The following is a 27,396-nucleotide window of genomic DNA, read 5'->3' on the forward strand; positions in this document are numbered from 1 at the left end:
CTGGGTGTCACTAGGAACATTCCCCGCCAAGTTCCGAGAGAGATCTCGCCCTCTCTACCATTTCACACCAAGATCTCTTTTCAAAAATGATTCAAGCGAGCCAGGCTGGCCCCTGGGAGCCCCTGAACCCTAGTGTCAAGGGGGGTGGCCACTCCAGATCGGGGCCCCGATCTCATTCCCCATGGCACCCACATTGAATAGCTATGCCTGGACGCCCCTTGTTTACCAGCTATTGCCATGGCCTGCGACGGTGTAGTAGATATTTTGTGCCTAGGCCTCTGAATGGATATAACCTGCTTGATCTGCATGAATACGTCCCCCGTGCGCAGCGAGGATTCTGAGGTCGCTCCTGGTCTGAGAGAGGTCTACTCTGCTAACCCTAGGTTCCAGCTTTGAGGGTTCGGACGAACCCGACCCAAGGATTCGACGGTGTGATGAAGCGCCTTAATCAGGCGCTGCTGGTCTTTTTCTCGCATGCGGCGTGTACGCCGATGCTCAGGGTAAGAGGGACATGGCGATTCATATCGTATGAGACCTGATTACTAACATCTGCATAGGTCCAGACCACTGTCTCGCCGCGCTCAATGGCGCCTCTCAGGCCCAGTCTGAGGCCGAGGTAGTTGTCTGGGTAAATGAGGACGGAGACCTGATTAGCACCGAAACGACCCGCGTTGCTGCGACAGCCGCACCACAAGAGACTGTCCGTGGCGAAGCCCATTCCCCATGACAAAAACCATCATCTCGAAAGGTTGTTGATAGTCGGATAGGTCCCTGCTACCATTTCTCGACCTTCGATCCCGGCACCGGAGCCCGATACCACCCATAGTGTTCGCGCTGCGCCACCGACAGCACCCAAGGATGAAACGACGCTGGCAGACCGGCCAGTTCCAACCGATAAAATGCACAAGATGCCTCGGCCTCCCGCTCAACACCCTCACCCCAATCATCCCGAACACCAGCACCGCCAATTCGGAATCTCCTACTCCCCATATAACGCAGATAGAAGCTGCAAGTCCGAGGAGGAAGTAAATAAAGAACTGGACAAACTATCCGAATACTCCTATGTCCGCATCTATGGTACGGACTGTAACCAGACTACTACCGTCGCCAGAGCAGCACGGCAACACCACATGCAGGTTTTCGCCGGAATCTACGATCTAACAGACTTTCCTGCAAGCCTCAAGGCATTCACCGACGCGGCTACTTTACCCGATGGAAAGAAAGATTGGACTGTGTTTCACACTGTAGCCATTGGCAATGAACTCGTCAATGGCGGCATGGCTGCGCCTGCTGATGTGTCTAACGCTGTCAACCAGGCTCGCATTATTCTTCGCAAGCAGGGATATAAAGGGCCTGTGGTGACAGTTGATACCTTCTCTGTGCTCCTCAAACACCCAGAATTATGCATTGCATCAGACTACTGTGCCGCAAACTGCCATGCCTTTTTCGACGCTACCCAGCAACCACACAACGCCGGACCGTACGCCCTCGAACAGGCACACGCTGTCTCCGATGCAGCTGGTGGTAAGCGTACAATCATCACAGAGTCCGGATGGCCACATGCTGGACAGTCCAATGGCGCGGCAGTACCGTCACCAGAGAATCAACGAGTTGCGGTTGAGAGCATTCGCCGCAGTTTTGCGCATCGGGGGGACGATCTTGTGCTCTTCACTGCTTTTGATGATCTTTGGAAGCAGGACAACCAGTATACATTCGATGCCGAGCGGTTCTGGGGCATTTATCAGCGGTAGATTAAGACGATTAGCCAGGGTGATATCAATCTTCATACGATAGCGGTGTAGATAAGCTCTTTTTCTTCAGACAAATGAATATGATGAGATTCGCTTTCAATTTAATGCTGATGCTCTATATTAGATGATTTATACAAATATACAGTAAGTATTCTACATGAATGTCAAGGTGCACTAGGAGGCAAATGGGCACGGTTTACACACGCACACGAGCGGATGGGATGGCGCGCTGGTTCTTGGACTCCCGAGCGCGGGCATTGAGTTTCTCCAGCCATCCACCAGGCCCAGAAAGTTCCTCAAATGCTTTCTTGTTGGGAGGGAATTCCCAGAACAAGTCCTGGCCAACTTGGGATTGTCGCCGAGGATCCACATCCTGTTGCCGTTGGCGTGCAATCTCTCTCAGCAGCTTGCAGGTTCTCCAGCTGGGGTCCAGGCCGGTAACATCCATGTCGTGGAGGAATGATATCACTGCCGGGAGGTCATGGCAGCCATGCCAGTAAAAGTGGATCATTTCGTCGTAGAGCGCGATGGAAGTTCCAAGGAGCGCAGATGCGCGGCCTTGTTCCTTGATAGTAGAGCGAAACTGACCAATGAGTTGCGAGTCGGGGAAATGCGTGTTCAACAAACGGAAAGCGATCAAGAGAGTCTTCGGGTAAAGTGCTGATACTACCGGGCCAATTGGGACGACAGCCGGGATTCTCAGAGGCCCAGATGAGGGTGCTGTCTGGTTGGGACCGTCCGGGCCTGGCATTGTGATCAAGGCTGACTCGTCCAAATGATGTAGCACAGAGAAAATGCGCTCTCTACAGACTTCCCACAGCCCCATGTCGCCTTTGCCTTCTTCGATGGCGTTGAATAGTGCGTATTCAATCTTCTCCGACTCCTTCTGGACGACAAACTCGATTGCCTCTTCCATGGTGATCATGGGCTCCAAGGTAGTGGCCGAAGCTGGCTCAGTATAGCCAAGATCACTGAGTCGGAGCTTCCTCGAGCTGCCACTCTCCTCTGGCGATCCGACCGTCATGCTGGCGCCATCTGGAGCCTGACTAGAGAAGGGAATGGCTTCGTCTGTAGGGGTTTCTCCTTGCAATTCTCTCGTGGCTCTGGCAGAAGATTTGGCATTCTCTTGCACATCCTTCAGGATCGAGCCGAACTTTATCATGAGGTCGTTAATGCGCTCCTGTCCTTCCCCTGATGAAATCTGCGATTCTGTGACGCTTCCCGCATCCGCCTTGCCCCCATCGCGTCCGATGCCGAGCTGCCCAAGCAGCTCTCCAAAGGCTTTCTTCTCACGTCCGGTGACGGTGCTGGCATTTTTGTTCCGTTTTGATGAGGGCACTTGCGTTCTGCTTTGAACTTTCGGCGACAGCGAAGCACCACGCCGGCGCAAATAGCTTCTCCGGGGCTGAGGATTCTCACTCGCCGGGCTCGAACCAGACTCCTGGGGCGGAGGCTCCTGACTCAATTCATCCTGGTCAGAAGTGAGATCGCTTTCGGTCCTATCGTAATCGTAAGAGGCTTTTTTTGCGGTCGAATATTGTTGGACACGAGCTGCGAACGTTCTCCGCAGCGAGTCTGATATTGGTGCAAGGGTGCGTGTTTGGTAGAGAAACGGGGTCGGGGAACTTGCTGTCGCCGACAGGAAGAAGGCGCGGGAAATATTCGTCGCCATTGAGCATTTGCTGTTGCGTTGAGCTGAGAGTAGAAAAGTTGAAATGGCTGGAGCTTTCCCGAATATCGTCACATGACTTCGCGTTCTTCGCCCACGCGTTTCCCGCGCAGCCACTCCGGCGTTACACACTTGCTTGCGCTCCGCAGGTTTCTATTCTATTACGCTCACTATGACGGCCGACAATACAAGCGGACTCTCCGAGTTCGAAAAACAGCGCCTTGCGAACATCGCCGAGCGCGATGCCTTACTCAAAAAGTTGAGCTTAGAGGCGCAATCAGCGGGCATTTTCACCAGCCCAAGGACCGTCGGGGGCAATGGCCCGAAACCGAAGAAGAGAGCACCACCGAAGCGCATCAAGGAAGAGGAGTCTCCACTACCTCGGCGCCAGTCCTCGCGCCTGCGGGGTCTGACAGCTGATAGTGAAGTCGCAAAGCGGAAGGCCGAAGACGATTACGAGGCGGCTAGGGAGGCTGAGCGGGCAAAGAAAGTCCGCCGAACCGATTCATATTCTGCAAATGATATGTTCATTGCTGGGCAGAAGCTCAACGGAGATGGTTTGATCGGGGTGGATGTCGTGAACAAGGGTGTCGCAGAGCCGTACGTGCGGACATTCGGCGATGCAGACGTCAAGAAAACCACCGACAAGGACTTGAAAGCTTTGCGGGAAGAAATGAATGGGTTGAGTTTGTGGGGGCAATGGGATCCCCAAAGTAAGAACTTCATCCAACGTCTGCGCGCAATTTAGAAGTGACTGACTGACCGGTGGGAATTCTATAGGGATTAAAATCACGCCCGAGCGAGTCTATGCCATGGCCTTCCATCCTTCCGAGTCCAAGCCCTTGATTTTTGCCGGTGATAAGATGGGCCACCTGGGTGTTTTCGACGCATCCCAAGAGAAACCAGAGACGGGAGATGATGAGGATGACGATGATCCCGATCCGGTTCTGACCACTCTCAAACCGCACACGCGGACGATCACTGCGATGATGGTTCACCCGTCAAAGCCGACACGTTTATATACCGCAAGTTATGATAGCTCTATCCGAGAGCTTGACCTTGAAAAGACCACTTCAGTGGAAAAGTACGGTCCCCAGTCGACAAACATTGACGAGGCTCTTTCTGGACTTGATATGGCCCCCGAGGACCCAAACACCCTGTACTGGACCACTCTGAATGGCACATTCGGACGTTATGATATGCGCAGCAAACTGTCAGAGAAGACGGTCACTCATTGGCAGCTTTCCGAAAAGAAGATCGGAGGCTTTACTTTGTGCCCTTCCCAGTCGCATTATTTCGCGACAGCAAGTTTGGACCGGACGTTGAAGCTGTGGGATCTGCGTAAACTGTCAACTAATGACCCTGTGCCGGTCGCCGAGCATGAGAGCCGCCTTTCCGTCTCACATGCTGCATTCAATGCCGCTGGCCAAATCGCCACTACATCATACGATGACACCATCAAGCTCTATGACGTTGGAGCTAAGGGCTTTTCGTCATGGAAGCCAGGCCATACACTTTCTGACCAGGAATTCCGGCCTGATACTGTTGTGCGGCACAACTGTCAAACAGGTCGTTGGGTGACCATGTAAGTCTTCGAGCCTGTTTCTCTCTTCTTTCTCACCAACAAAGCTCTAACATGCATTTGGCCAGTCTTCGTCCCCAATGGCAGATGAACCCCCAATCCCATATCCAGCGATTCTGTGTTGGTAACATGAACCGCTTTGTCGATGTCTACAGCAGCTCTGGCGACCAGCTGGCCCAGCTTGGCGGTGATGGCATCACTGCTGTTCCTGCGGTAGCTGTATTTCATCGTAGCAAGAACTGGGTCGCAGGCGGCACAGCTAGTGGCAAAGTCTGTCTGTGGATGTAACCTCGCATCTGAGGTCATTTGGACGTGCTCTAGATATCAGTTTGTTGAGACTGGAACTCCAGTGCCCTTCCAAAGGTCTGCGCCATTCAGCTCTGGAGTCTTGATAAAGGAAGGGGGGAGGGTACTGGCTCTTCAAGTACTTTTAATGTTGCTAATGCAGTGCGCTCAGTATGAGGTTGTCTTCCATGGCTGAGTGCCCAGGAAATGTCATGCTAAGCATTGAAATGGACACTTGGTGAGCCCCGCGGCCCCATTAGTCCATGGCGAGCTGTTGGGCGCAAGAAAACAAATTCATCTAAACTTGAGTGCTATTAAAAGGTACTCGGTTATGTAGACCACACTCAGCCGCGAAAAGTTCAAGTGCCAGCCTTACAAGCTGTACATGATGGCGGGTGTCCAATCCCAGAGTATACTCAGGGCAATGCCCTTCTCTTCTCCAACAATACCGCTAGCAAGAATGTATTCGAGAAGCGGCGACGAAAGCTAGATTCAGCCGCCGCCACGGACGGCCCAGCAGCGGAGGCGAAGGAGGCCTTGGGACGCGAGCGCGACGAATGGACGGGGAAACACAACGAAAAGGCACATGGCGAGGGGCAGCAGGCCACGAAGGCACAGAATCGCATCGAGAAATCTGAAGGAGGAATGCAAGACCAACAGCGACAGATGGAGCGTGTGGGATCCCCGATCAACGAGTTTCAGGACGAAGACATTCAAACTCTCGCAATCCCATACGGCACTAGGGTCTATCATGATGCCGGAACTCCCGACTCGATAAACTTGCTTCCAGCTTTCATGAGTGCCGCGAGAGAGCAGCATCGCTTTGGGGTGAGCAACGGCTTGTTAAAAGATGACTCGAGCTCGAATCCTTACAAGTCCTTTGTTATCGTGTACCGCTATATCAGCCCGGTGTGGACTCGACGTATAAAGACGTTGACGGAATGGGAGGGCCAGGATGCGAAGTTTGATGCTTTCAACTGGGCGGCGCAGATAGTATTTGGCTGCGTCTAACCTGCGCTGCATGGATTTTCATTGAATATACTACTCATCTCAACATGCTCGATCGTACAGTTAATCCCCATATATAGCGATTACCAGCATGGCGGGTAATCCGGGGAATTTCTCAAGACCCAAAAATTCAAGAAGCAAGTCGTATGCCTAAGTCCCACAGTCACAAGTCCTCTTTCATGCAACAGGGTCGAAGTATTTCAAAAATTCGGCATCTCCTCTCAACAATTCATGCTCCTCCACTGCTAGCTGCAGATGAACCTCGAATGCCCTCGTTAGTCCCCGCGAGAAAGCGGGCAGGATTACCGCGCAAGCCCCCGGCGTAGATGAGTGGAGTCGAAATGCTACTGGCGTCGTACCCGCTCCAATATCGTACTTCTCTGTGCTTTCCGAGTACCAGGTATTCATAAATACGTCCATTCCGGTTACATCTGCCCGGGTGCCCAACGTTTCTGTGGGAGAGAGGGATGAAATGAGAGCGGTCATATAGCCGATGGAGGACAAGCTGACGGAGTTCGAAGATTGGCGGATTAGAGATGCTGCGGTTGCGAGACCCCGGTCTCCGTCTGCCACCAGGGCTTGGGCATCGAGGGGGCCTGCTTGAGACCCGATCACGGCATTGCCAAAGTATCGTTCCGAAGTTTTGCTTTCCGGGTCTCGAGCTCGGACGTCGATGGGGTGGATGAAGCGAGATGTGGAGGTGGCTTTCTCCGGGTGAAGATGCAGCCGGGCACGCGTGATTGACACCCAGATAAGGGCAGAGATGCAGTCGTAAGAGGATATAAAATCCACTCCGCTCAGGTAGGGAGAACACTGCGCTTTGATTTGTTGGACTGTTGCCTTCGAGATTTTGTAGATACTAGATTGGGAGGGTTGTGACGGCGGTGGTTTGAATTGGCTCTTCTCCATCACGTAGAACAGCGGGAGAGCTTCTAATAGATCCTGTCTCGAGCTTGTCGAGTCGATAGCTGGGGTATTATATGGGGCCCTATTCAGATCGGGCATGTAAGTCGGCATCTTCCGGCGCTCCTGGTGTGCTTTGCTGCTTTGGCAAACGAGGGACAGGAATTTCTCAATCGAAGTCCAGTCCCCGGCCGCATGATTGACGTTGAATCCCAGAACCAAGCCACCCTGAACGAGACTCAGTTTCAACCTACACACTGGCTTCTCGTCCTCTGGGCTTTCGGGCAAGAAGTGAGTGAGATCCACTGTATCGGGAGAGAACGAGGTTGCAGCCAAGGTGGGGAGAGACTTGTGCTCCGTGGATTCGAATCGGTGGATGTCGAATTCTAGCTGGTTTGCTGGGGACTTCGTGATGCAGAGCTTGCCGGAGTCATCAAAGTGTAGATATCCTGCCATGAAGGGCAATTGACGGGTTGCGTTCTTCAACCCCTCCGTCATGGAGGAAATCAATCGTTCCTGATCAATGCCGAGGGGAAGTTCATAGAAGATGGCCGCCGTCACACTCTTGAGGTAACCCCCTTTGTCTGCATCCGAAAGCTCGTACTTCATCACGTCGTCCGTCTTTTCCGGCGTCCACATCATGATTCCTCCCACTGGCGGACCAATAACCAAAGAGAATGGGCCTCGCATCCGGAATCCCAGCGCGCGATAGAGCTTCTCCCCGTCCCCACTTGCTTCCAGTCCCACCACAACCTCTTCGTGCTGAGCCCGCTGCAAGACCTCGGCCATTAGGGCCCGGCCAATGCCTTGGCGCTGGTGCGATGAGGATACCACAAGACTTCGCACATGCCAGCGGTTCTGATATGTTGCCTTCATCTCGGTGGATTCCCAGTACGTCTGGGCGTCGCGCTTTGCGAATGTGTCAAACTGGCGCATCGCGTCACGATCGATTGATCGGTCCGGCCACAAGAAGGTCTCTATCGATGTTTGGATTCGAAGCCACCAGCCACACAGCGCGAGCCAGACGGAGCTTTGCACCGTGATGAGACGCTGTGCGGCCTCGTCATTTCCCAACCGGGTAAACTGAGCATAGCCTACAGGCTGTCGGGGACTAGAAGGCTCCACGGCGACAAAGCCCATAGACCGGGGGTCCAAATAGCGAGCTCGCATCATCTGAACGAAGCGTCGGCGGAGGTGGTCGGGATATTGACGTCGATGCGGGCAGAGAAATTTATTAAGATCAGATTCAAAATACTCGGTTGTCGCTATGTTTGCCATGAATGGAATATCCGAGTATTGCATGCGGCGAATGAGGAATTTTTTATCATCCTGGGAAGGTGGCACAGTTGAGCCGCTCGAGGAAGCGTTCATGGTGTATGATGCGGTGTTGTGGAGGGCCAGAGATACGAAATTATCTTTGCCTTCTTCAGTGCTGTAGGAGAGGGAGGTCCGGTCCAGTAGGTTTTATGTTTATCAGGCCGCCCATCGTCGCCGGGAACCGAGTGTGGTAAAGATGCGTGGGGTTATCCTTGCCGAATTAGGTGTCCGACCAACACGAAGAGCTGCGGCCCGGCCCCATCCCTCTCCACTTATCCACTCACTCACTCGAGCCGGCCAGCTGCTGCAACCCGAAAAGTTCATTACCAACGCTTTGGGGTGGGACCCGGGGAGTTCTACCTACATAAGTGCAGAGTAATTCCCCAGCGCTCATGCTACGTTATTACACTTAAGAGACTTGCTATGCTAGGCAAAATATACTGCTAGTACTTGACTGCCATAAAGAAACCTCTTTCAGGATGTATATACAACATCAGAGTCCGACATAAGGAAGAAGATTGGAGATATGTGGAATGAGAAGCCATGGAACCAAGTAGTCCCACAGCCCACGACCCGTCAATAATTCACATTAGACAGAACTGTTGGTCTCCTCTTCAAGTTCTGGACTTTGTCTTTGGTTTTGAATTTCGTGATAGTTCAAGGTGGCAATCAGGCGAGGGCGGAAGAGACAAACACCCAGGCTTGGCTCATGTTACCGAGATATTGCATTAAGAATGTCTAGATCAAATAATATAGTCAATAAGACCTATCCATAAGAACGATGATGCCACTTACCGCGGAAATCAACGACTGGATGAAAGGCAGAGATGAAAGGCAGACTGGGGCCGTTCAAAAAGTTGAACTTTTGTAACGCATGGAGGTTAGTCGGGAGTCCGAGAGAATGGGGAAGTTGGGATCTGCGCTGTAGATCTGGTTCTAATAAATACTGTATCTAGTTTAGATTCGATTGACGGGTCGAGACCTGCGATGCAATAAGTCTAGAATCATATTGCATGGAAATTGAAAATGGTTTCTGGGAGTTGAACCGGGCGGGTGCGCAGATGCCGTTGCCTGGCAGCTGGGGGTTCGGTTATATGCATCGAGACAGGGACATACAGTTAGAACTAACGATTCCCTAGAGATATAGCAAAGAACCTCGGTCACGCTAACGAGAACAAGAGACCATTCCGTCTATTTGAGGGACACGATCAAGTATATACACGCTGGCATCAACCACCAAGCACACACACACGTACGAGCACGCCAACGGTGCGTCGCAAAACACCCACAGAACGCAAACTCGAGTTCTTCCTTGTCAAGCCCCGCGTCCGTCCAATCGCTTAGGTATACAGTCTTTTGTTTGTTGTTTACTCTCATCCAATATCTGAGAGGTGACTGGCTGACTGGCTGGCTGAGTAAGGTTGGAGGGCACGTATGATATGCAAGGGATGGATGGAGGAAGGGCAGGGGCGAGGGTTTCGAAAACACAGAGAACCAAAGGAGGGGGAAAGAAGGAAGGGTATCAACACCGTGACACATGCTGAGGATAACATCGAGAAGAGAAATGGGGTTTCAGCCCAATCGAGGATTGAGACGGGAAGAATGGCGGTGGGAGGATGGGATGAGAGATGAAATGGAGCGACAAAGGAAATGGAGCGTGGACTTCATGAGCGCATAGAGGTAGATGCAAGAGGCACACGAATGCAAAGTGATAGGGTGTACGTGTCAGTTAGAACTCGTTTCGGAGATCCTCGTGCGAGTGATGCTGAGACTGGTCTCGGTCCTTCTTGCGACGCGACGGCGCGGGGACAAAGTCGAAGAAGCGGTATTTGCTGGAGGACTCTTTGGTGACGCTGGACCGGCGGGCTTTGGCATTCTCCGAGTATTCGAGCGAGTACGTGGATGAGTTCTTGGAGCTACCGGTGCTGTCACGAGCATCGGACCACCGAGGAATGGAGAATGGCATGCGAGTCTGGTCCCAGGTAGCTGAGGATGAGCTGGGCGGCGTGTCATCCTCCTCTGGCCCATTGTCGGTCGATCGGCGGGGTATGGTAGGGCGGGTGGCGAAGAAGCCGACTGAGCCGCGGTGGCTCGCGGGGTTCGAGACTGAAGTTGGGACCGGGACGTTGCTTGCCATGGTCGTTTCTAGGACTGGTGTTGCAGGTTTACTTGAGCTCTCGTCGTAGAAGGTCACAGTTCGCTCCATGGAGTCCACTAATTCCTCCCACTTGACCTCGAGATTTCCGCTTGGGCGTTCCGCTTGCTCGGCCTCGTCGAGGCAATCCTCGGTGCGTTCCTGCAGTTGCACGGCCAATTCATGGAACTTAGCCAGGAACGGGTCCACTTCCTCAAGTTCGGACAAGCGCTCTGGAACCACTTCCAACCAGACACGGATCAAATTGGCAAAGCATCGAGCGATATCAATCAGGAAAGGGAGACTGGGGAAGCCTTCACGCGAGGTAGCTGGCAAACGTCCAAGAATCTGGAGAGGGGTGGTGTAAGACGGCGTAATGAGAGCAGCTGGCCGCTCCGCCGAGATATTGCAGATCTGGTCGACGAAGAGCTTGAAATCGGCGCGGTTGCCGACCAAGAATTTGTTCATTGGCTCCATCCACGGTTCTTTATTGCCGAATGTGGTCATGTTGGCCAGTCCTTGAAGGGCCTTTGCAATGAGCGTCAGAGTGCGCTGGGCACGAGGACGAGGATGATCTATAATGTCATTAGCGAATAACTTTAGACTTGGCTCAGTCTCTTTGTCTTACCTTTCAACAGCCCGAACAACTTAGGATTCAAGATAGCTGGGCAGAAGAAACGCAGAAACAGGAAACCAGAAACACTGCTGTAGGTTACTGAGCGCAGGAAATCGCCGTAGCGATCTTCTGCACAAGCCCTAACGTGCCGAAAAATGCGCCGCAGCTCAGGAGGGCAGCGAGCGACGGACATGGCAATAGACTTCCAGACACCCGTAGTAAGCGCAATCAGATTGCGCCAGTTGCGGTCAAGGTCTTCCGTGCGTGGCACGCGAGCCGGATCCACCTCACACTCTGGATCACTCTCATCGATATCCCGTAGGTGTTCACCAATTGTCTCTTCCAAATACTCCTTCCCAAGGCGACGCATGTGCAGATCAAGCGCCTTGGTGAGAAGCGAGTTTCCACGGAACAGCAAGTTAGCTTCGACGGTAGCCGTCCGTCCCATATCTCTCACGAGGATTTCACGGTCCTGGGCAGACTCGCGGGAGTCATTGGAATGGATCCTGGTCGTGTAGCGGAGGCGGTTGGCCGTAGATTCCTTGTGGACACCGTCAATTTCATCTTCGACCAGCGCCGAGATCCAGTCCACCGTCGCCCCGGAGACCTGGAAGATGTTCAAGAGCATTTCGGACAGCTGAGTCAGTTCGGATGACATGACCTGGGCCATGTTGATCGTTAGGCCGTTGGTGAAAGCGTGGAGTAGGTCGTGAATTTGCGCATATTCTTCCGACATCAGGACGACCGTCTCTTCCATCCGTGCTTTCATGAACATCTCTCCCACCGCCTGATCCTGATCATCTAAAATGGGCCACCACTTTTCTGTATCCACGCCAGGATCCAATTCCTCAAGACGCAGGTCAACACGTCCAAAAATCGCGTCGTTGGTAGATATCTCGATTTCGTCCAACATGTTGGCTGCGTTAACATCTTGACTGGAGTACGTTCCATGCGCGATGAGTGTCCAATCCCTATGTGTTGGGTTGAGTGTCTTGACGAGAATAGAGGCTTGGGACAGCACTGGCGGCAAATCGTTAAAAGTGAAGTCCTCGCGCCAGAACGGATTCGTAGTACGATATTTGACTGCCGTCTTGGCGCGAATCTCTCCATCCAAGAGCACCTCGGTGTAATAATCACTGGCTTTGGGCGGTGATGGAGCAGAGTAACCATGCGATCGGGACATTTTTCGACTGCGCGGGTTTTCTTCTTCTTTGGCTCGGCAAAGCTTTGCCTCTGTCACTCTCAGGTTAAGAATACGCTCAATTCGGAACATGTCTGGGACAGGATGCCCGGGAGATTCTGCCTCTGGTGTTTTGTTGGGATCCCCATCTTCATCATCCAAGGCCTCGGGGCCGTAAAGCTCCGGAATGGTGAATGCACGCAAAAGCACAAACCAGACCTCAAACAGAACGCGGCTCTCGAGAGCAAGGTATATGGGGCGTATCCCAGGCTCAAGAACAGGGTGTGCGGTATACTGCGGATAAATAGCAATACAGAACTCATCATCCAATACTGATGAATCCAGTTGCTGAATCGCACAGCGCGATAGTTGGGATAGCTGAACGGTTGCAACGAGGGTGACATCAGACTCGGTGAACAGCTTGAAAAAGCCGTTCTCCTGCAATGTACAGCTTACCCGCTGCCACGAAGAATTCAGAGCTCTTGATTGTCGATACGTCGAGACTCGACGAACAGAAGCCGGGCGAGCTCCAGATGCTGACGGCTTATCCCAAAGAAGCATCTTTCCAATCTTGATTATGGCTGCGTCCTTTTGTTGGGCACTCTCCGAGTTTCGTCGACGCTCAGGTATACGGCGATCACCGATGACCACCGCCTGGGGTTTAGTCATCTTATTCTGAACGCCCTTTGGTCGAATGGGCTGCCAACAAAGCAGAGCCGCGAGCCAGGAGTCGAACGTCTCGTTCACATGGGGTCGTAGTTGAATGCCAAGTCCGGAGGTGAATGTGTGAACGCTGAGGTAGGTGCTTTGCAGTTCTGCGTCGAACAATGTACGAACCCGGCAGCCACGTAGATCGGGAATCAATGTCTTCGCCAGGGCTGGCTCGCCCTTGGCTTGGTATATCAGACTACCCGTGGCGACGTTGATAGCGCAGTAGCCGGATGTCCACGAGCTCGACGACCATGGACTGTTCGCCGCCGTTCGAAACGAGAGGATACCGTGCATTCGTCCACATGTGGTCTTCATTAATTGTAGGATCTTGGCGGCGTCGGTGTTCGATAGGGGCGAGGCGAAGGCCGCTTGGTTGTGTGCCACGGCGCTCGTGAGGCCGGATCCTGGAGATTTGCCGAGTCGCTGACGTGTGACGGCCTGCCCAACGTAATTAGGCGAGTGTATTGAAGGGAAACCAATTGAACTTGCGGATTCCTCTGCGAGCTTCGTGTCTACCATCTTGGGCTGAGACGAGCTGTTCGCATTAACCGATCCGATCCGGGTCCGCGTCTTCACCGTGTTGGGCGCCATATCCCCTCGCTGTTCCTCCAGAGTCGTCGTTCGCGATCGTGTGCGCTGGTTCCTGCCTTCTGTGGGTGTCTCTTGCTCGCTCCGCTCAACAGTCCGCGATCGCATGGTGGTCCGTGGTGACGGCGCGCTCGCACTGTTGCCAGTAAGATATTCCGCCTCAGACAAGGGGGAGTGGGACTCCGGGGTCACGGTGCGAATGCTTGTGTCACGGAAGCTGTCTGGGTAGACCATGCCATGGCGATCCCGAGAGGAGGACTTCTTGCTGGGACGTCGTTCCACGGGGCGGCTATGAAACGCCTGGTGCATCGAGCTCCGCTTATACCCATTCGGATTATCGGACTCCATTCTGTGCGGTCGCAGCTCTGCACGAGCCGATGAGAGCAAGCAAACAAGGACCGTACAGGAACAGAAGATTCACTCGACGCGCCCGACACGACCTCTCCCTCCAAATCAGTCGGTATCGAATGTACGTGCCCTCCCGGTATATATATTTTTTTCGATGCTCAGCCGCGCGTGAGCAATTTGGAATCGCTTTTGTCCAGAAAGTTGCTAGGAGAACGCATGGAGTCTAGAGAAAGGAAGGGGGTCGGAATCGTACATTCGGTCGAGGTTGGGTGGGATCGACGAGACAGGGACAAAGGGAGGCGTGGGTCACCGTCGTTTGTCCAGGTGAAACAGGTCCTAGGATGAGACGGTAAGCATTCACTCCTTCAACAGGTCACTTGTGACCGTGTCGCTGTCGGGAAGGTGTTTAGTGGTGGGAGCGGGAAGCCCAAAGAACTGGCTGTTGAGAGCGGCGTGATATCATTATTATTGCGAGGAAAAAGGAAGAGGAGGGGTGAGTTAGGCGGGAGGGGAAGGCATAGGGAGAGAAGAGCCAGAGAAGAGAAACGCACACACACACACCTTCATCAGTCCCTTTTCAAATGGGGAGGTCTTGCGTCGACGTTGCTGGAGTTCCGGGCGGGTTGTGGCTGGTGTTTTGAGGGGGGTTTGTGTGCGTCGGTGTTTTGCAGATCCCCAGCTCCAGCGGCCTCGGAGCAGACGGGGCCAGGAGCAGCAGAAGGGAATCGGCTGAGATAGATATAATCGGAAGGTGGATGGTGTCTGGGTGGTTGCAGCGTCTGGGGGAGGAAGGGGAAGAAAGAGGAGGGGAGGGGAGAGGGGGGGAGTGCGGATAACGGAGGAGCTGAGTTGTATAGGGGAGCGCCCGCGCAATGCAGGTCACTTAGGTCAGTTAGGTGCAACTCCATGAACTGACTAGTTAACAACGTAACTTCCTCCAGGCCGAACCTCTAGCCTGGAGACCTTTTGACGGACCTCGAAATTATGCCGTGATGCCATCAATCTTAATACAGTAAGATGTTCATATTCCTTCCTAACCTTCATGAAATTAGAGTCACCATGGGCGTGGTTAATCTGTGGAATTATTATTATCGTATATAATGTTTTTACGGCCCGGTGCTGGAGGAAATGGCAATTCCCTTGCGTAGCATTGACCGCAATTCTTCCAACGGCGAGCATCATCATTTCTCGATGCTGGCGTCCGATCCAAAAGGAGACCAGGGGAACAATCCGATCGCCGTTGATCCGTTCTTTTCCACAGCCTGGCGGAATCCCTCCCAGCATCGCAGCCTGCACCCGGCAGGTGTGCTCGCGCTGGACCGTTAGCCAGGGTATCAGATGGCGAGGCCATCGGGGACTTCTCTCGCCTCTCGCCTCTTGCCCATTGTTCATCCACCTTAACCGAAAATAACGAGAAATGGCACTAATCGGGAGGGCCAACTGCAGAGTATCGCACTAGAAGGCTCAAGTGTTCAAAAGGTCGATATTCCCTAACCCACTAGTGTGTCCCGACGGGATGGGCACCCCCCCCCCCCCCCTTTCTCCCCTTTCAGAATACCAGGGGGCTCAGCCCATAGTTTGTTGGCTGTGGATACTCCGTACAGACTGATGAAATATGCCAGGATGACCCCGAAATTGCGTGCCACTGTTTAGGACCTGAGCCACTACCGGCCTAGAGGGCACTGGTGCGAGCAACACTGAGTGATTCCTGAATCATGAGCGGCTGCCTAAAGGCCAAGGACTTGATCCGGTCGATCAGTCCTTAATCCCCCTGTCCCCGATGTTTCACCTCCACACGAGCCAATTCCAAAAGTACGGATGTAAGAAGGGGGTCACTGCACCGTTCATGGTCCAGATTCTGGGTCCCATCGTCAGGGGGGAAATGACCGAACGGAATGCCTCTTGCTAGAGGCAGGGAGGCTAAACCAAGTCCAGTGTAGGTACCCGGTACAAACTTCAGAGTGGATGCCACCATACGGGGCTCAGTCGCTGCTACCTCGGTCGATCGGCCAGTCAACTCGCGCCACTGTGGTCGTGAAGAGTCAATGATAACCGGTTGACCGCGAGTCTCCTACTGAAAAAAGGTCGATCGAGGGAAATCGCCGAGAGTGGAGCCGCTCGGGGCGCCGTAGGTTCCCGGATCCTGAGAGAGAATATCTCCTATCAGGGTGACAAGCAGACGCATTCTGAATTTCGGTGTAGAGGGTGAAAGGAAGTAGAATTAGCACTGAGTTCACCGAGTTTGATGCACTTCGGGGAGAAACATCGGGACGCGCCATCGGGTCTAGAGTCCCAAAGACCCGAGACCCAGAGTTGAACGACACCGCCAAGTGACGGTGCCGCGCAGCGTTCTAGAAGTCAGCACGTCAGCACTTGCCAGCATTCGAGGGCTTGAGGTAAGTAAAGTACTCCGTACTTTCGGTGCCACGCCGGGCCCTCGCTCGGGCCCTCACCCTCTGCAGTAGCCAGGGCCATGGTGGGGGCGTTCTTGCCTCTTTCGAGCAGTATTGACCCCGCACAAACCGCGCTGTCTCAGTGGCATCGGCCGACCACATGACTCGTGTCGCAACAAGTAAGTCATGCCTCAGGCTGCAGATTCAGGCTCCCAGGCTCCCAGGCGGACAGGTGGGACAGGCGGACAGGCGGAAGCTTATTATGTCATAATGGGGCGGCTCTCGGGGCCAGCGATCACGCAGAGCTCCAGCAGTTCTCACGAGACGCGATCAGATGCACGGGCGCACAGGGTCCGGGGCGAATAAAGACAGCTGCACTTCCTTTGAGCGATACATAACAAGATTCTTGACAAATAAGAGGCTCATCCAACCTGCGACGCGGTCTTGAGCTATAGCGCGTCCTTTCTTTCTCCGCACTCCTTGTTGACGACATACGACTGACACGCATAGCCGCGGCGATGAGCCTCTAGGGCCACGTATATCAGCTTCGATCGGATGGCAAGATGATGTCTTCTAATATCTTGTCCCGCTTCCTACCCCCGACGGACTCCCCCTCTGTGTACGAGGCGATCCGCGAGCACGATGCTGGATCAGATTCCTCCGATGTCGAAGAGCGCGCGGGGTTGGTCCATGGGGAGGACCACCGGGACCACTTCAGTGACCGGGAAGAGGATGCCTTGGTGGATGCGGCACAGAATGAAACCTCCAGCCCCAGTGCAGGCTTGCTAGGTCCGAGGTCGTTGGGGAAGTCAACAGATCGTCATGGCTCACCGTCTCATAATCGCCGGCGGAAACTTTCCAGACCGCGGTGGATGACCCAGCCATCACCGCCGGGGTATGAGCTCGACGACCGGGATGAGGATGTGCCCCTATCGCTGCTGGTTGAGGGGCATGACGACGAAGATTTGAAGTCGCGCCTCCCTCCCCCTCCTCATAGCATGCCCAGCCGATCAAGAACCCCCAGCCCTCACCCCTCACCACAACCAGAACGACCGCGCTGGGAAACGCACCAGACGCAACCAATATCGGACACTGCCGGGGCCCACCCCGTGGCTCGGTGGTTCATCGCCCGGCAACATCCGAGCTTGAGCAACACTGACCCAGAGAAGAAAGCCATGTGGCGGTGGGCGAATGTCGAAGACTTGGACAATTTCTTGAAGGATGTGTATACCTATTTCCTAGGGAACGGGTTTTGGTCGATCCTGCTGAGTCGAGCATTGAATCTTTTGTACGCTTAGATTCCGGTGTCTTTTTTTCTGTGATGAGACCGGACCAGCACTGACAGGCATATGCAGGACGTTCGCTTTTGTGGTGGGATTCACGACGTTTTTAACCAACTGCGTTGACTACCACAAAGTCCGGGGCAGCAAGTCCCTGGACGAGATTCTCGTGCCCAAATGCACGTCCAAGATGTCTGGCTCATCCACATTTTTACTGTGGCTATTCAGCTTCTTCTGGATTGGAAAGCTCTTCCAATACCTGCTGGATATTCGTAGGCTCAAGCATATGCATGACTTTTATTACTACCTACTTGGAGTCTCCGATGCTGAAGTCCAGACAATTTCATGGCAGGAGGTTGTCAGCCGCTTGATGACACTGCGAGACGCCAATCCAGCTACCGCAGCCGCAGTCTCTGCCAAGCACCGAAGATTTCTGGGCAGCCAGTCGAAGCAGCGGATGGATGCTCACGATGTTGCTAATCGCCTGATGCGCAAGGAAAACTACATGATTGCGCTGGTAAATAAAGACATTTTGGACCTGACTCTGCCGATCCCATTTCTCCGGAATCGTCAGTTATTCTCACGGACGTTGGAATGGAACCTCAACCTCTGCATCATGGACTACGTGTTTAACGAGCAAGGACAACTTCGAACCCTCTTCCTCAAAGATACCCATCGAAGAGCGCTGAGCGATGGCCTACGTCGGCGCTTCATTTTCGCCGGTATCATGAATATATTTGTCGCACCGTTCATCGTCGTCTACTTCCTCATGCACTATTTCTTCCGGTACTTCAATGAGTTCAAGAAGAACCCATCCCAAATAGGATCGCGCCAATACACCCCGCTGGCGGAGTGGAAGTTTCGCGAATTCAATGAGCTTTGGCATCTCTTTGAGCGTCGAATCAACATGTCCTACCCCTTTGCTAGTCGCTACATCGATCAATTTCCCAAGGACAAAACCGTCCAGGTCGCTCGTTTCGTCGCCTTTATTTCTGGAGCGCTGGCGTCGGTGCTCGCGCTTGCTTCAGTGATTGATCCTGAATTGTTTCTGGGGTTCGAAATTACCAATGACCGTACTGTTTTGTTCTACCTTGGTATCTTCGGTACCGTGTGGGCTTTTGCTCGAGGGCTGGCACCAGAGGAAACCGACGTCTTTGATCCGGAGTATGCCCTTCGTGAGCTGATAGATTTCACTCATTATTTCCCCTCCACGTGGAAGGGGCGCCTGCACAGTGACGATGTGCGCAAAGAATTTGCTATTCTTTACCAACTCAAGATCGTGATCTTCTTGGAGGAGATACTGAGCATGATCTTTACACCTTTTGTCCTGTGGTTCAGCCTGCCGAAGTGCAGCGACCGCTTGATCGATTTCTTCCGCGAGTTCACGGTCCATGTCGATGGCGTGGGCTACTTATGTTCCTTTGCAGTGTTTGACTTCAAGAAAGGCACGAATGTCATGTCTCAAGGTCGACGTGACACCGGCCGACAGGACCTGCGTGGCGATTATTTCTCGACCAAGAATGGCAAAATGCTTGCTTCTTACTATGGCTTCTTGGATCATTACGGAACTAACCCTCAGCCCAACAAACGCCGACCCTTCCATCCACCTCCAACTCTACCTACTCTCGAGTCCGACGAGCTCGGTGGTCTCCCCGAGCGATTCGAGCGTCAGACCCGGCTAAACCCAGCAAGTGGACCATGGGGTCCGCAGTCCATCGTTGCCGCCCCCAGATTCCGGCCCGCGCCACCAGGCGACCCCCGCTCGCCTGGTCCCTCTATCCTGCTGGACCCGCACCATCAACCCTCTAGCTCTGGCTTCCGCTCTGCAGCACATCACGCACCTTATCAGCGCTCTCGACTGGCACGCTCACAGCACCCCATCGCCAGCACCATCGATGACGAGGAAGTGTCGCCAGAAGCCTGCGCATCGCGCCAGCCAGGTGGTGCTTCTAGTGGAGGTGCAGGCACCGGCGAAAGCAGCCTCGGCGATTCATGGCGCATGAATCCCCTCGGAGAGGAACAGGAGGATGTTGACGAGGGCAACGAGGGCGAGAATATCGATGCCATTGCCGGGGGCGTCGGTGTTCTGGGTCTCATTCAACAGTTCCAGAAGGCTAATACTGAAGGCCGACGGACTACCGTGGGGATCTAGGACTTAGTTTTCGTCCTGTCGTGCACTTACGGCGTTTCTGCGTTACAATTCAATACAGACGATCCACGCATGTCATGACACGTACTGTTTCCTATTCTTTAGTGATCGGGTAGACGGAATCTTGAATTTGCTCGCATGCTTTATGCAAACTCCACTTCCAACATGTGTTGGAGTCCACCTGCAGGGTCCTCGTATCCTGTTTTTGGGGCCTAACCTAAGTGGGCCACCTCACTACACCATAATGCAGAGCAACGCACCTATCGTGACCTCTTGTTATACAGTACTCTATAGTACCAATAGACATTATTTTACCCTTGCCCCTTTTAACCAAACAACGAGATGTGGCATCATCGGGCTATATCCTTCTTTGGTGAGGTAATTGTGCACCGTGAGTATTCTGACTCCGTTGTGGCCCCTGCCTATCGTCGTGTTCGCTCCGGCAGGGTCGGAACAGACATGCCCTCACCTGGCTAACTACGGAGTACTCCGGAGTTACCTTGTATTTACTGTCGTTAGTCCCCACAGTTAACTGACTAGCGGGCTCACCAACCTGGAACAGCCAGTCCAGTTGTCCTCCGTAGAGCTGCCACCCCACGGTGATAGGTCGATCCGCCAGACCCTTGCTGATCGCCCGATCCAGGAGAGTCTCCACTACTTGGACCCAAGGGGCTCGAACTGGACCGAATTGACTTTGCCGACCTTCGGACACAAGGCAGGGTCAAACATGGGCTGCAATCCTGCCACACCAACGTCGGACTAACGTCGACGACTCCTTGCCAGGCAGTCATGATTGGTTCCAGATCCAGCCCAGGGGCTGAAGTGGCCTTGCCCAAGAGTGTCCACTAGTGTCACCAGTGGGCGGCCCGAGGGCCGGGAGTTGGCGAGACTCGGCGCTCTTGGCTCGATCGAGAACCCTGTTCGGCTGAGAGGAGCGAGCGAGCCGGCTGGCGAGGAGAGATCAACAAGCAAGACAGAACGATGCAGAGTGGGCAATACTGGGGCCTAGCTATTCATGGCTATAGATAGCAATCGGCCAATCCCTCCTTTAAAGGGCCCCAAAGTCATATAGGGTGAGGACCGGTTCCTGACTCCGACCCATCACATGTCGATCTCCGCTCCGCATTATCAGGCGTCTCGTGACATTGAACTCTCTCCTCTCCACCGCGCCTCGTCCGCGAGGTTCTTCGCCTCTTTTTCTCTCCGCTCTTTCCGCCCTCTTCTAGTCCCCTCGGATCCCTACTCACCACTAACAAATCCCTTCTCCCCCTCCCGGAGGGGTGTGACGGCCCGCCATGTTTCGCGCCCGCCGCTACCGCGTCCTGATCGTCTTCGCCGCGGTCCTCGTCCTGCTCGTCCTCCATTTCGCCCGATCGCGCGATTGGAGCCAGGCTGTGCTGATCGAGAACCCTACCGGGGACCATTCATCCGACCCGGCGGTTCCGAATCAGAATCTGCCCGCCCCAGAAGCCCCGGCTGCGCAAGATGGCAACAAGTACGCGCCTCCATCCCTGCCAAATAGCAATTATCCTGGATACCCGCCATCCAACGAGTTCAAATCGCCCGTGGGACCGGGTAGTGCAAAGGGAGATAAGAATAAGGGGATTGGATCAGAGTATGGAGCTGGCTCAGAAACCGGATCTAGTTCCTCCAGCAATGCGCCGCCAACGTACCCAAGCACCGACAGCTCGGACGATCTGAAGGAGAAGAAACCCGGAAGCAGCGGCAAGCTGCTGCCCGCGATCCCACAAACCGGATCGTCGGTCACAGGCGATGCGTCTGATACCCTTCCTGAGGAAATAGACCACGGCGGTACAGGCAGATTGTCGGTCCAGCAACACCCCAATGGCCCCGCCGCGCACTGGACAACGCCCCCCGAGCGGTTCCCCGTTGCAGTGGGGGAATTGATCAAGCTGCCAAAAGAGGCTTCAAAGGCTATACCGAAGCTGCAGGCCAAGGCCAAGGATGAGACAAGCGCCGACAAGCAGGAGCGCCTGCAGCGACTGAGCACCATCAAAGCTGAATTCAAGCACGCATGGGCAGGATATAAGAAAGCTGCGATGGGACACGACGAGGTTAAGCCCCTCTCTGAGAGTTTCGAGGACCCTTTTAATGGCTGGGGTGCGACGTTGGTTGATTCCTTGGATACCTTGTGGATCATGGACATGAAGGATGAGTTCTCGGAGGCTGTGGATGCGGTCAGGAAAATCAATTTCACTACTTCACCCCGGGAGGATATTCCTATATTTGAAACCGTGATCCGCTATCTGGGAGGCCTGCTCGGTGCCTATGACATTTCTGGACAAAAATACGGGATCTTGTTGGAGAAGGCTGAAGAGTTGGCTGGGGTTCTGATTGGTGCTTTCGACACGCCGAACCGTATGCCTGTGCTATACTACCGTTGGACACCGTGAGTTTACCCAGCTCGCTTCAAATTTCTGTTTTCATTTCACGTTTAATTGGGCTAATGGTCCTATCTAGTGACCACACTATCCGCCCCCACCGGGCATCGGCAAAGGCTACCTTGGCCGAAATTGGATCACTCTCCTTGGAGTTCACCCGCTTGGCCCAATTGACGAAGGAGGACAAGTACTACGACGCAATTGCCCGAGTCACAAACAGATTGGAAGAATTCCAGGATTCGACCAACATTCCTGGCCTGTGGCCAGTGCGGGTGAACGCGCAGGGTTGTGCCAAATATAGGCCTAGCCGGGACAGTACCACACCTACGGACGACGACGCTGAGGGGTTCGTCTCAAGTATCAATTCGTCTTCGGCTATGGTTACGTCTACGCGCATCCGCAAGCCATATGTTGCACCAACTGATCTGGAGAGTTACGTTCACTTGACTGAGCGTAGCACCGATATCGATCTCTCGGCAGCAGAGCTTGCGCCTTACATTAGCGGTGCTAGCAAGCTTGACGGCGAGGAGTCAACATCCGTCACAGAGAAGTGTGACGGTGGCTTAGAGCTTCCGCTCTCACTCCGTGATAACAGGTACGGCATGGGCGGATTAGCCGACTCCACCTACGAGTATCTGCCGAAGGAGTACCTGATGCTGGGTGGCGTGAACGACCAGTACAAGAAGATGTACAAGAAAGCGATGGATGCAGCTCGCAAGAATCTACTTTTCACACCTATGGTGAAGGGCGAGCGCGACCTGCGCTTCATGGCGTCTACGGGCCCCCTCGATCCCACGAAGAAAGGCACCCTTTCCCCCGCCGATCTCGAGTACGAAAGTACCCACCTCAGCTGTTTCCTCGGTGGTATGGTTGCCATGGGCGCGAAGGCATTTAGCCTCGACGGCGACCTGGACCTTGCCGCTAAGCTGACTGACGGTTGCGTTTGGGCATACGAGTCGACCAACACGGGCATCATGCCCGAGCGATTCCGTCTATTGCCATGTAGCAAGGACAAGTCCTGCGAGTGGGACGAGAAGCTCTACCAGGCAGACGTCAAGCGCTACTCGCACGTCATGGACTCCGAGGCCGAAGCGCGCTTCCGCACTGGCGAGAGTGCCTACGGCCAGCGGGTGAAGATGAGCGGCGATGTCAAGTCGCAAGAGCCCAGCGAAAGCGGCGTCGCTGTGCCTCTCCCCATGCCGGGCTCAACGAACCCGCGCGACAAGGAACCCATATACAACAAGCGCGACGCCGTTGCAGTTGAACGAGGCGCAACCCCAATTTCCAACCCAACCCCCATCTCCCGGCCCGTTAGCATCGACAACATCGCGAACCGCGAGGCGCCCCGTCCGGCATTCGTGGCACAGTCTGAGGGCAACGAGATCAATGACCGCCTACCCCCGGGTATGACCAGCATCTCGGCGCCAGAGTACTTCCTCCGGCCCGAAGCCATCGAGTCTGTTTTCATTATGTTCCGGCTTACCGGCGACGAGGCCTGGCGGCGCAAGGGGTGGAAGATGTTCGAGGCGATCACCAAGCATACGCGGACGAACCTGGCGCACGCGGGCATTAAGGATGTCACGGCGCCAAAGCCCGCGCAGAAGGACGCGATGGAGTCGTTCTGGACGGCAGAGACGCTGAAGTACTTCTACCTGCTCTTCAGCGATCCTAGCCTGGTGGATCTGGATAAATATGTGCTGTAAGTTGGCCAATGCCCCTGATTTTAGCACTGTGGTGTAGTCATGTGGATTTCGTGGGCCAAGAAAGCTGACCTTCTCGCAGGAATACTGAAGCGCATCCCTTCCAACGGCCAGCGTCATGATGGTTGTTTTACCCTTCTATTGTGTGAGGTTCTGTCTTAATTTTGTGGAAATTGCCCTGCATAGTGATGATACCAGCGAAATGTGCATATACGCTTATCTGATTGTAACAATATCCTCTTTTAAAACAGCATGGTAATAACGCACATGTTGTTTTGTAGATATGTTGTCCTTTGTCGGGTCGCCCGCAAAGTGGACACTGAGCTAACGACCGCTTCCCCCGCCTCCAACACATTCCGTATCTCCAACCTCCCCGGCACAACAAGACGGGATGAGTGCTCTGACACGCCACCCCCCAAGACGTAGATCGAGCTCGGTGGGAAATGGAGCCCGAGATCTCGGAGCCCCAGCAGTTCTGGAATGGTAAGTCGTGCTCCCCCTGCGTGGGCAGTCAACCTTCGGGACCGACACTAGCCCCAGGCTGGTGATGTGACGATGGGATGTCGTCGATCTGCCCTGCAACAGCTCTCAATTAACGCCTGCCAGAACTCCAAGATATTGTCTCCAAGCCTTGCGATTCCGAAGACCTGATTGACGACGCGCTCAGGGGGTATTTGAGCTTGACGACGCAGTATAAAGGTGACAACTTCCCCCACCTTCCAGGGCCGACGGGCGGTCGTGTGTCCCGAAGCGAAGATGTCTAGTACAATGGCTGACAGCACAATATCTGGCCTATAGACGAATTCCTCTCCACCGAATACGACATCTCGCGTTGCTCGTATAATCTCTTTGCGTCGAGTCTCTTCGGTGCTCACACAGACTACGTCCGCCGGCAGATTATCTACGGTCTCTTGCAGGTAGATACCCACCTATCCATCCTCCCAACACCACACCAAACAACCCCGCTGATATTCATATTTCGCCGTCTTTAGGAAGATGACCCGAAAACACTGCACTTTATTGCGTCGTTCCTTCTCTTCGACGGCCGGCAGAATGAGACGGCGTTGCAGATGATGAACGAGGAGGGCGTGTTTGCGCGCCTCCTCGAGCTGATACAGGCACTGCGCAGGGATGATACGGACGGTGGTGGGGGTCTCCACCGGTTGCTGATGGACTTGCTATATGAAATGTCGCGGATTCAGAGGGTCAAGGTTGGAGACCTGGGTATGTCGCTGCTGGGTGTGAAAGGCCTGGGTTTCTTGAACATGGGGAGCTAATAAGCTGGTTCTTGTGAATAGTACTTGTGGATGACGATTTCATTCGGTGTCTTTTCGACATCATTGAAGATTTATCCTACGATGTCACGGATCCGTACCATTATCCTGTTATCCGGGTTCTGGTGAGTGTGTTGTTTGTCCACCGAGATGGAGACTGAAGAATCTAACTAGTTGTCACAGCTGGTTCTGAATGAACAGTTTATGATCTCGGCTCACGATCTAGTTGATGAACGATCTTCTTCTAGCCAGTTGACCAACAAGGTGATCAAGGTCCTGTCCGTGTGCGGAAGCTTGTACAAGACCTTTGGCGAGAATATCATTCTGCTTATCAACCGTGAAGGTATGTGCAGCACAACTCGGAAATTCGAGCTGATATCACTGATATAACTGATATTTTCGATTAGCCGAGACTTCTCTACAGCTACTTACCCTGAAGCTGCTTTATCTGATCTTCACTACTCCTAGCACTTATGAATATTTCTTCACGAATGATTTACATGTGCTGGTGGACATTTTGATTCGCAACTTGCTGGACTTACCCGAGGAAGCATCTGCGCTGCGACATACATATCTTCGAGTCCTGTATCCGTTGCTGGCACATACTCAGCTGCGACTTCCACCACACTATAAGCGGGATGAGCTCAGGAAATTGCTCAGCATCCTCGTTAGGGGACAAGTCTCTTATGGAAATGAGACCGAAAGGGAGAAGATCCCCCACTTCGAAGAGGTTGATGAGACTACCCGGCGACTCGTTGCTCGGTGTGCGACAGTAGAGTGGCTCCGGAATGTTAAGCAGCCCGACATCAGTACTTCTGCGCAAGAGACTCCCACTCAGTTGGTCACGACTACGATTGACACAGTCCTCGACGAGACGGTCCAGCGAGACTCACCTATTGAGATGGAACCAATCTATGTGACCCGTACACTCTCACACACCAGCACGATCCCTGATTCACCCGGCACAGCATCGCCAACAAGGATGGACTCCTTAGACTCGCGTGGCTCGTCCGAAGCACCCGAGTCGCGGCGAAAATTCAGCGCCGTCCAAAGGCTAGGCATGCACCTCGAGCCCGCATCCGCATCCTCACTCAGCGTGGAAGCTGTTGCCGCGCAACACGAGAAACCCGGCGTCATCACACCTAGCCGCAAAGACGGCCGCACGATTGACCTCCTCGCCGAAGCACCTAGCATCCGCCCACCAAAGATCAAGCCCGAGCCACCCAAATCCCGGCGTTGGCGCGGCCGTCGCCTCGCTGTCGATGAAGATGACCAATATTCACCCGGCACCAGCAGTGACCGCAACACGATTCCCGAAGGCGTCGAAGTCAGCCCGGGATCAACACACACCGCACCCATCACGTCAACGCTTACAATACCCTCCCCTGTCACGACGGCCGGCATCACCACAGACCGGCGTAGCTCCGCAACAATCCCCCACCTCGTACCCCCAGTGCCACTGCACGCGCGCCGCACCGCCTCAAACCCACCTCCGGTCGTCCCCCCACCCCGCCGCTCGACCCAAACAACCCCCTCAACCAGCCACCACCGTCCCTCACCACCCCCAACAGCCTCCAGCCCAGGCCCAGGCACCAGCAAGCACGGACAGAAACCATTGCCACCGAAAACCCGGCGCTGGGGCCGCGGCAAGGCGCAGGCGCATGGGCAAACGGACTCTGTCGAGAGCGGGGCCAGCACCGGCTCACAGCCAAAGGAGAGCGAGACGGAGGCTGTGGCGATGGCTGTCAGCAACGTGCCAGCAGTGCAGACGCCGTGTGAGCATGCTGGGGCGCTCTCTGATCCATTTTCGCCGACGAGCCCAACTAGTCCGACGCTGCTTGTTTCGCCTGAGGTGGGGACGGGGGGTGCGCAGCCGGTTAGTGTGGAGGAAGCGGTGCAGAACGTTTCGTTGCATTAGGACGGGGAGTTCTTTGAGATGTTGTGGGTGGGGTGTGTGGGTTGTAGCCCATGCATAAGTACTTAATCGAAGTTTCTCTCAAGGAGATATATTTGAATGGAATGGCAGACTCTAGAGGTTTAAGCGCCGTTAGTTCTAATGGTGTTGGAATGTAGAATATCCGAAAGTTGAAGCGCGCTCGCTAGTAG

General features: G+C 54.1%; 9 protein-coding genes across 9 annotated transcripts; 6 read left to right on the top strand and 3 right to left on the bottom strand.

Moving 5' to 3' along the window:
• Positions 1-306: 306 nt before the first annotated feature.
• scw4 (putative cell wall glucanase (Scw4)) lies at positions 307-1,751 on the top strand (the record flags this gene model as incomplete). Its single annotated transcript, XM_056685764.1, has 4 exons — positions 307-352; positions 391-483; positions 558-700; positions 768-1,751. 4 exons carry the CDS (start codon positions 307-309, stop codon positions 1,749-1,751), a joined length of 1,266 nt encoding a protein of 421 aa, XP_056544506.1.
• A 196-nt stretch (positions 1,752-1,947) lies between these two features.
• On the bottom strand, positions 1,948-3,423 carry N7482_003640 (uncharacterized protein; the record flags this gene model as incomplete). Its single annotated transcript, XM_056685765.1, has 1 exon — positions 1,948-3,423. One exon carries the CDS (start codon positions 3,421-3,423, stop codon positions 1,948-1,950), a length of 1,476 nt encoding a protein of 491 aa, XP_056544507.1.
• A 169-nt stretch (positions 3,424-3,592) lies between these two features.
• Positions 3,593-5,290, top strand: N7482_003641 (WD domain protein; the record flags this gene model as incomplete). Its single annotated transcript, XM_056685766.1, has 3 exons — positions 3,593-4,133; positions 4,201-5,005; positions 5,071-5,290. The coding sequence occupies 3 exons, from the start codon at positions 3,593-3,595 to the stop codon at positions 5,288-5,290; spliced, it is 1,566 nt and encodes a 521-aa protein (XP_056544508.1).
• A 385-nt stretch (positions 5,291-5,675) lies between these two features.
• On the top strand, positions 5,676-6,298 carry N7482_003642 (uncharacterized protein; the record flags this gene model as incomplete). Its single annotated transcript, XM_056685767.1, is given in 2 exon segments — positions 5,676-5,682; positions 5,697-6,298. The coding sequence occupies 2 exon segments, from the start codon at positions 5,676-5,678 to the stop codon at positions 6,296-6,298; spliced, it is 609 nt and encodes a 202-aa protein (XP_056544509.1).
• Positions 6,299-6,472: 174 nt separating this feature from the next.
• On the bottom strand, positions 6,473-8,569 carry N7482_003643 (transferase; the record flags this gene model as incomplete). Its single annotated transcript, XM_056685768.1, has 1 exon — positions 6,473-8,569. The coding sequence occupies one exon, from the start codon at positions 8,567-8,569 to the stop codon at positions 6,473-6,475; it is 2,097 nt and encodes a 698-aa protein (XP_056544510.1).
• Positions 8,570-10,244: 1,675 nt separating this feature from the next.
• On the bottom strand, positions 10,245-14,092 carry N7482_003644 (GTPase-activating protein BUD2; the record flags this gene model as incomplete). Its single annotated transcript, XM_056685769.1, has 2 exons — positions 10,245-11,224; positions 11,278-14,092. The coding sequence occupies 2 exons, from the start codon at positions 14,090-14,092 to the stop codon at positions 10,245-10,247; spliced, it is 3,795 nt and encodes a 1,264-aa protein (XP_056544511.1).
• Positions 14,093-17,048: 2,956 nt separating this feature from the next.
• On the top strand, positions 17,049-19,917 carry atgI (autophagy protein ATG9; the record flags this gene model as incomplete). Its single annotated transcript, XM_056685770.1, has 2 exons — positions 17,049-17,773; positions 17,841-19,917. 2 exons carry the CDS (start codon positions 17,049-17,051, stop codon positions 19,915-19,917), a joined length of 2,802 nt encoding a protein of 933 aa, XP_056544512.1.
• A 1,292-nt stretch (positions 19,918-21,209) lies between these two features.
• N7482_003646 (class I alpha-mannosidase 1A) lies at positions 21,210-24,019 on the top strand (the record flags this gene model as incomplete). Its single annotated transcript, XM_056685771.1, has 2 exons — positions 21,210-22,324; positions 22,396-24,019. 2 exons carry the CDS (start codon positions 21,210-21,212, stop codon positions 24,017-24,019), a joined length of 2,739 nt encoding a protein of 912 aa, XP_056544513.1.
• A 1,070-nt stretch (positions 24,020-25,089) lies between these two features.
• N7482_003647 (DUF2013 domain-containing protein) lies at positions 25,090-27,208 on the top strand (the record flags this gene model as incomplete). The annotated part of the gene is made up of 4 exons (XM_056685772.1): positions 25,090-25,240; positions 25,315-25,415; positions 25,474-25,633; positions 25,698-27,208. 4 exons carry the CDS (start codon positions 25,090-25,092, stop codon positions 27,206-27,208), a joined length of 1,923 nt encoding a protein of 640 aa, XP_056544514.1.
• Positions 27,209-27,396: the final 188 nt, after the last annotated feature.

The sequence above is a fragment of the Penicillium canariense genome (genome assembly GCF_028826845.1).
Source record: "Penicillium canariense strain IBT 26290 chromosome Unknown utg000002l_segment0_segment0, whole genome shotgun sequence".
Classification (NCBI taxonomy): domain Eukaryota; kingdom Fungi; phylum Ascomycota; class Eurotiomycetes; order Eurotiales; family Aspergillaceae; genus Penicillium; species Penicillium canariense.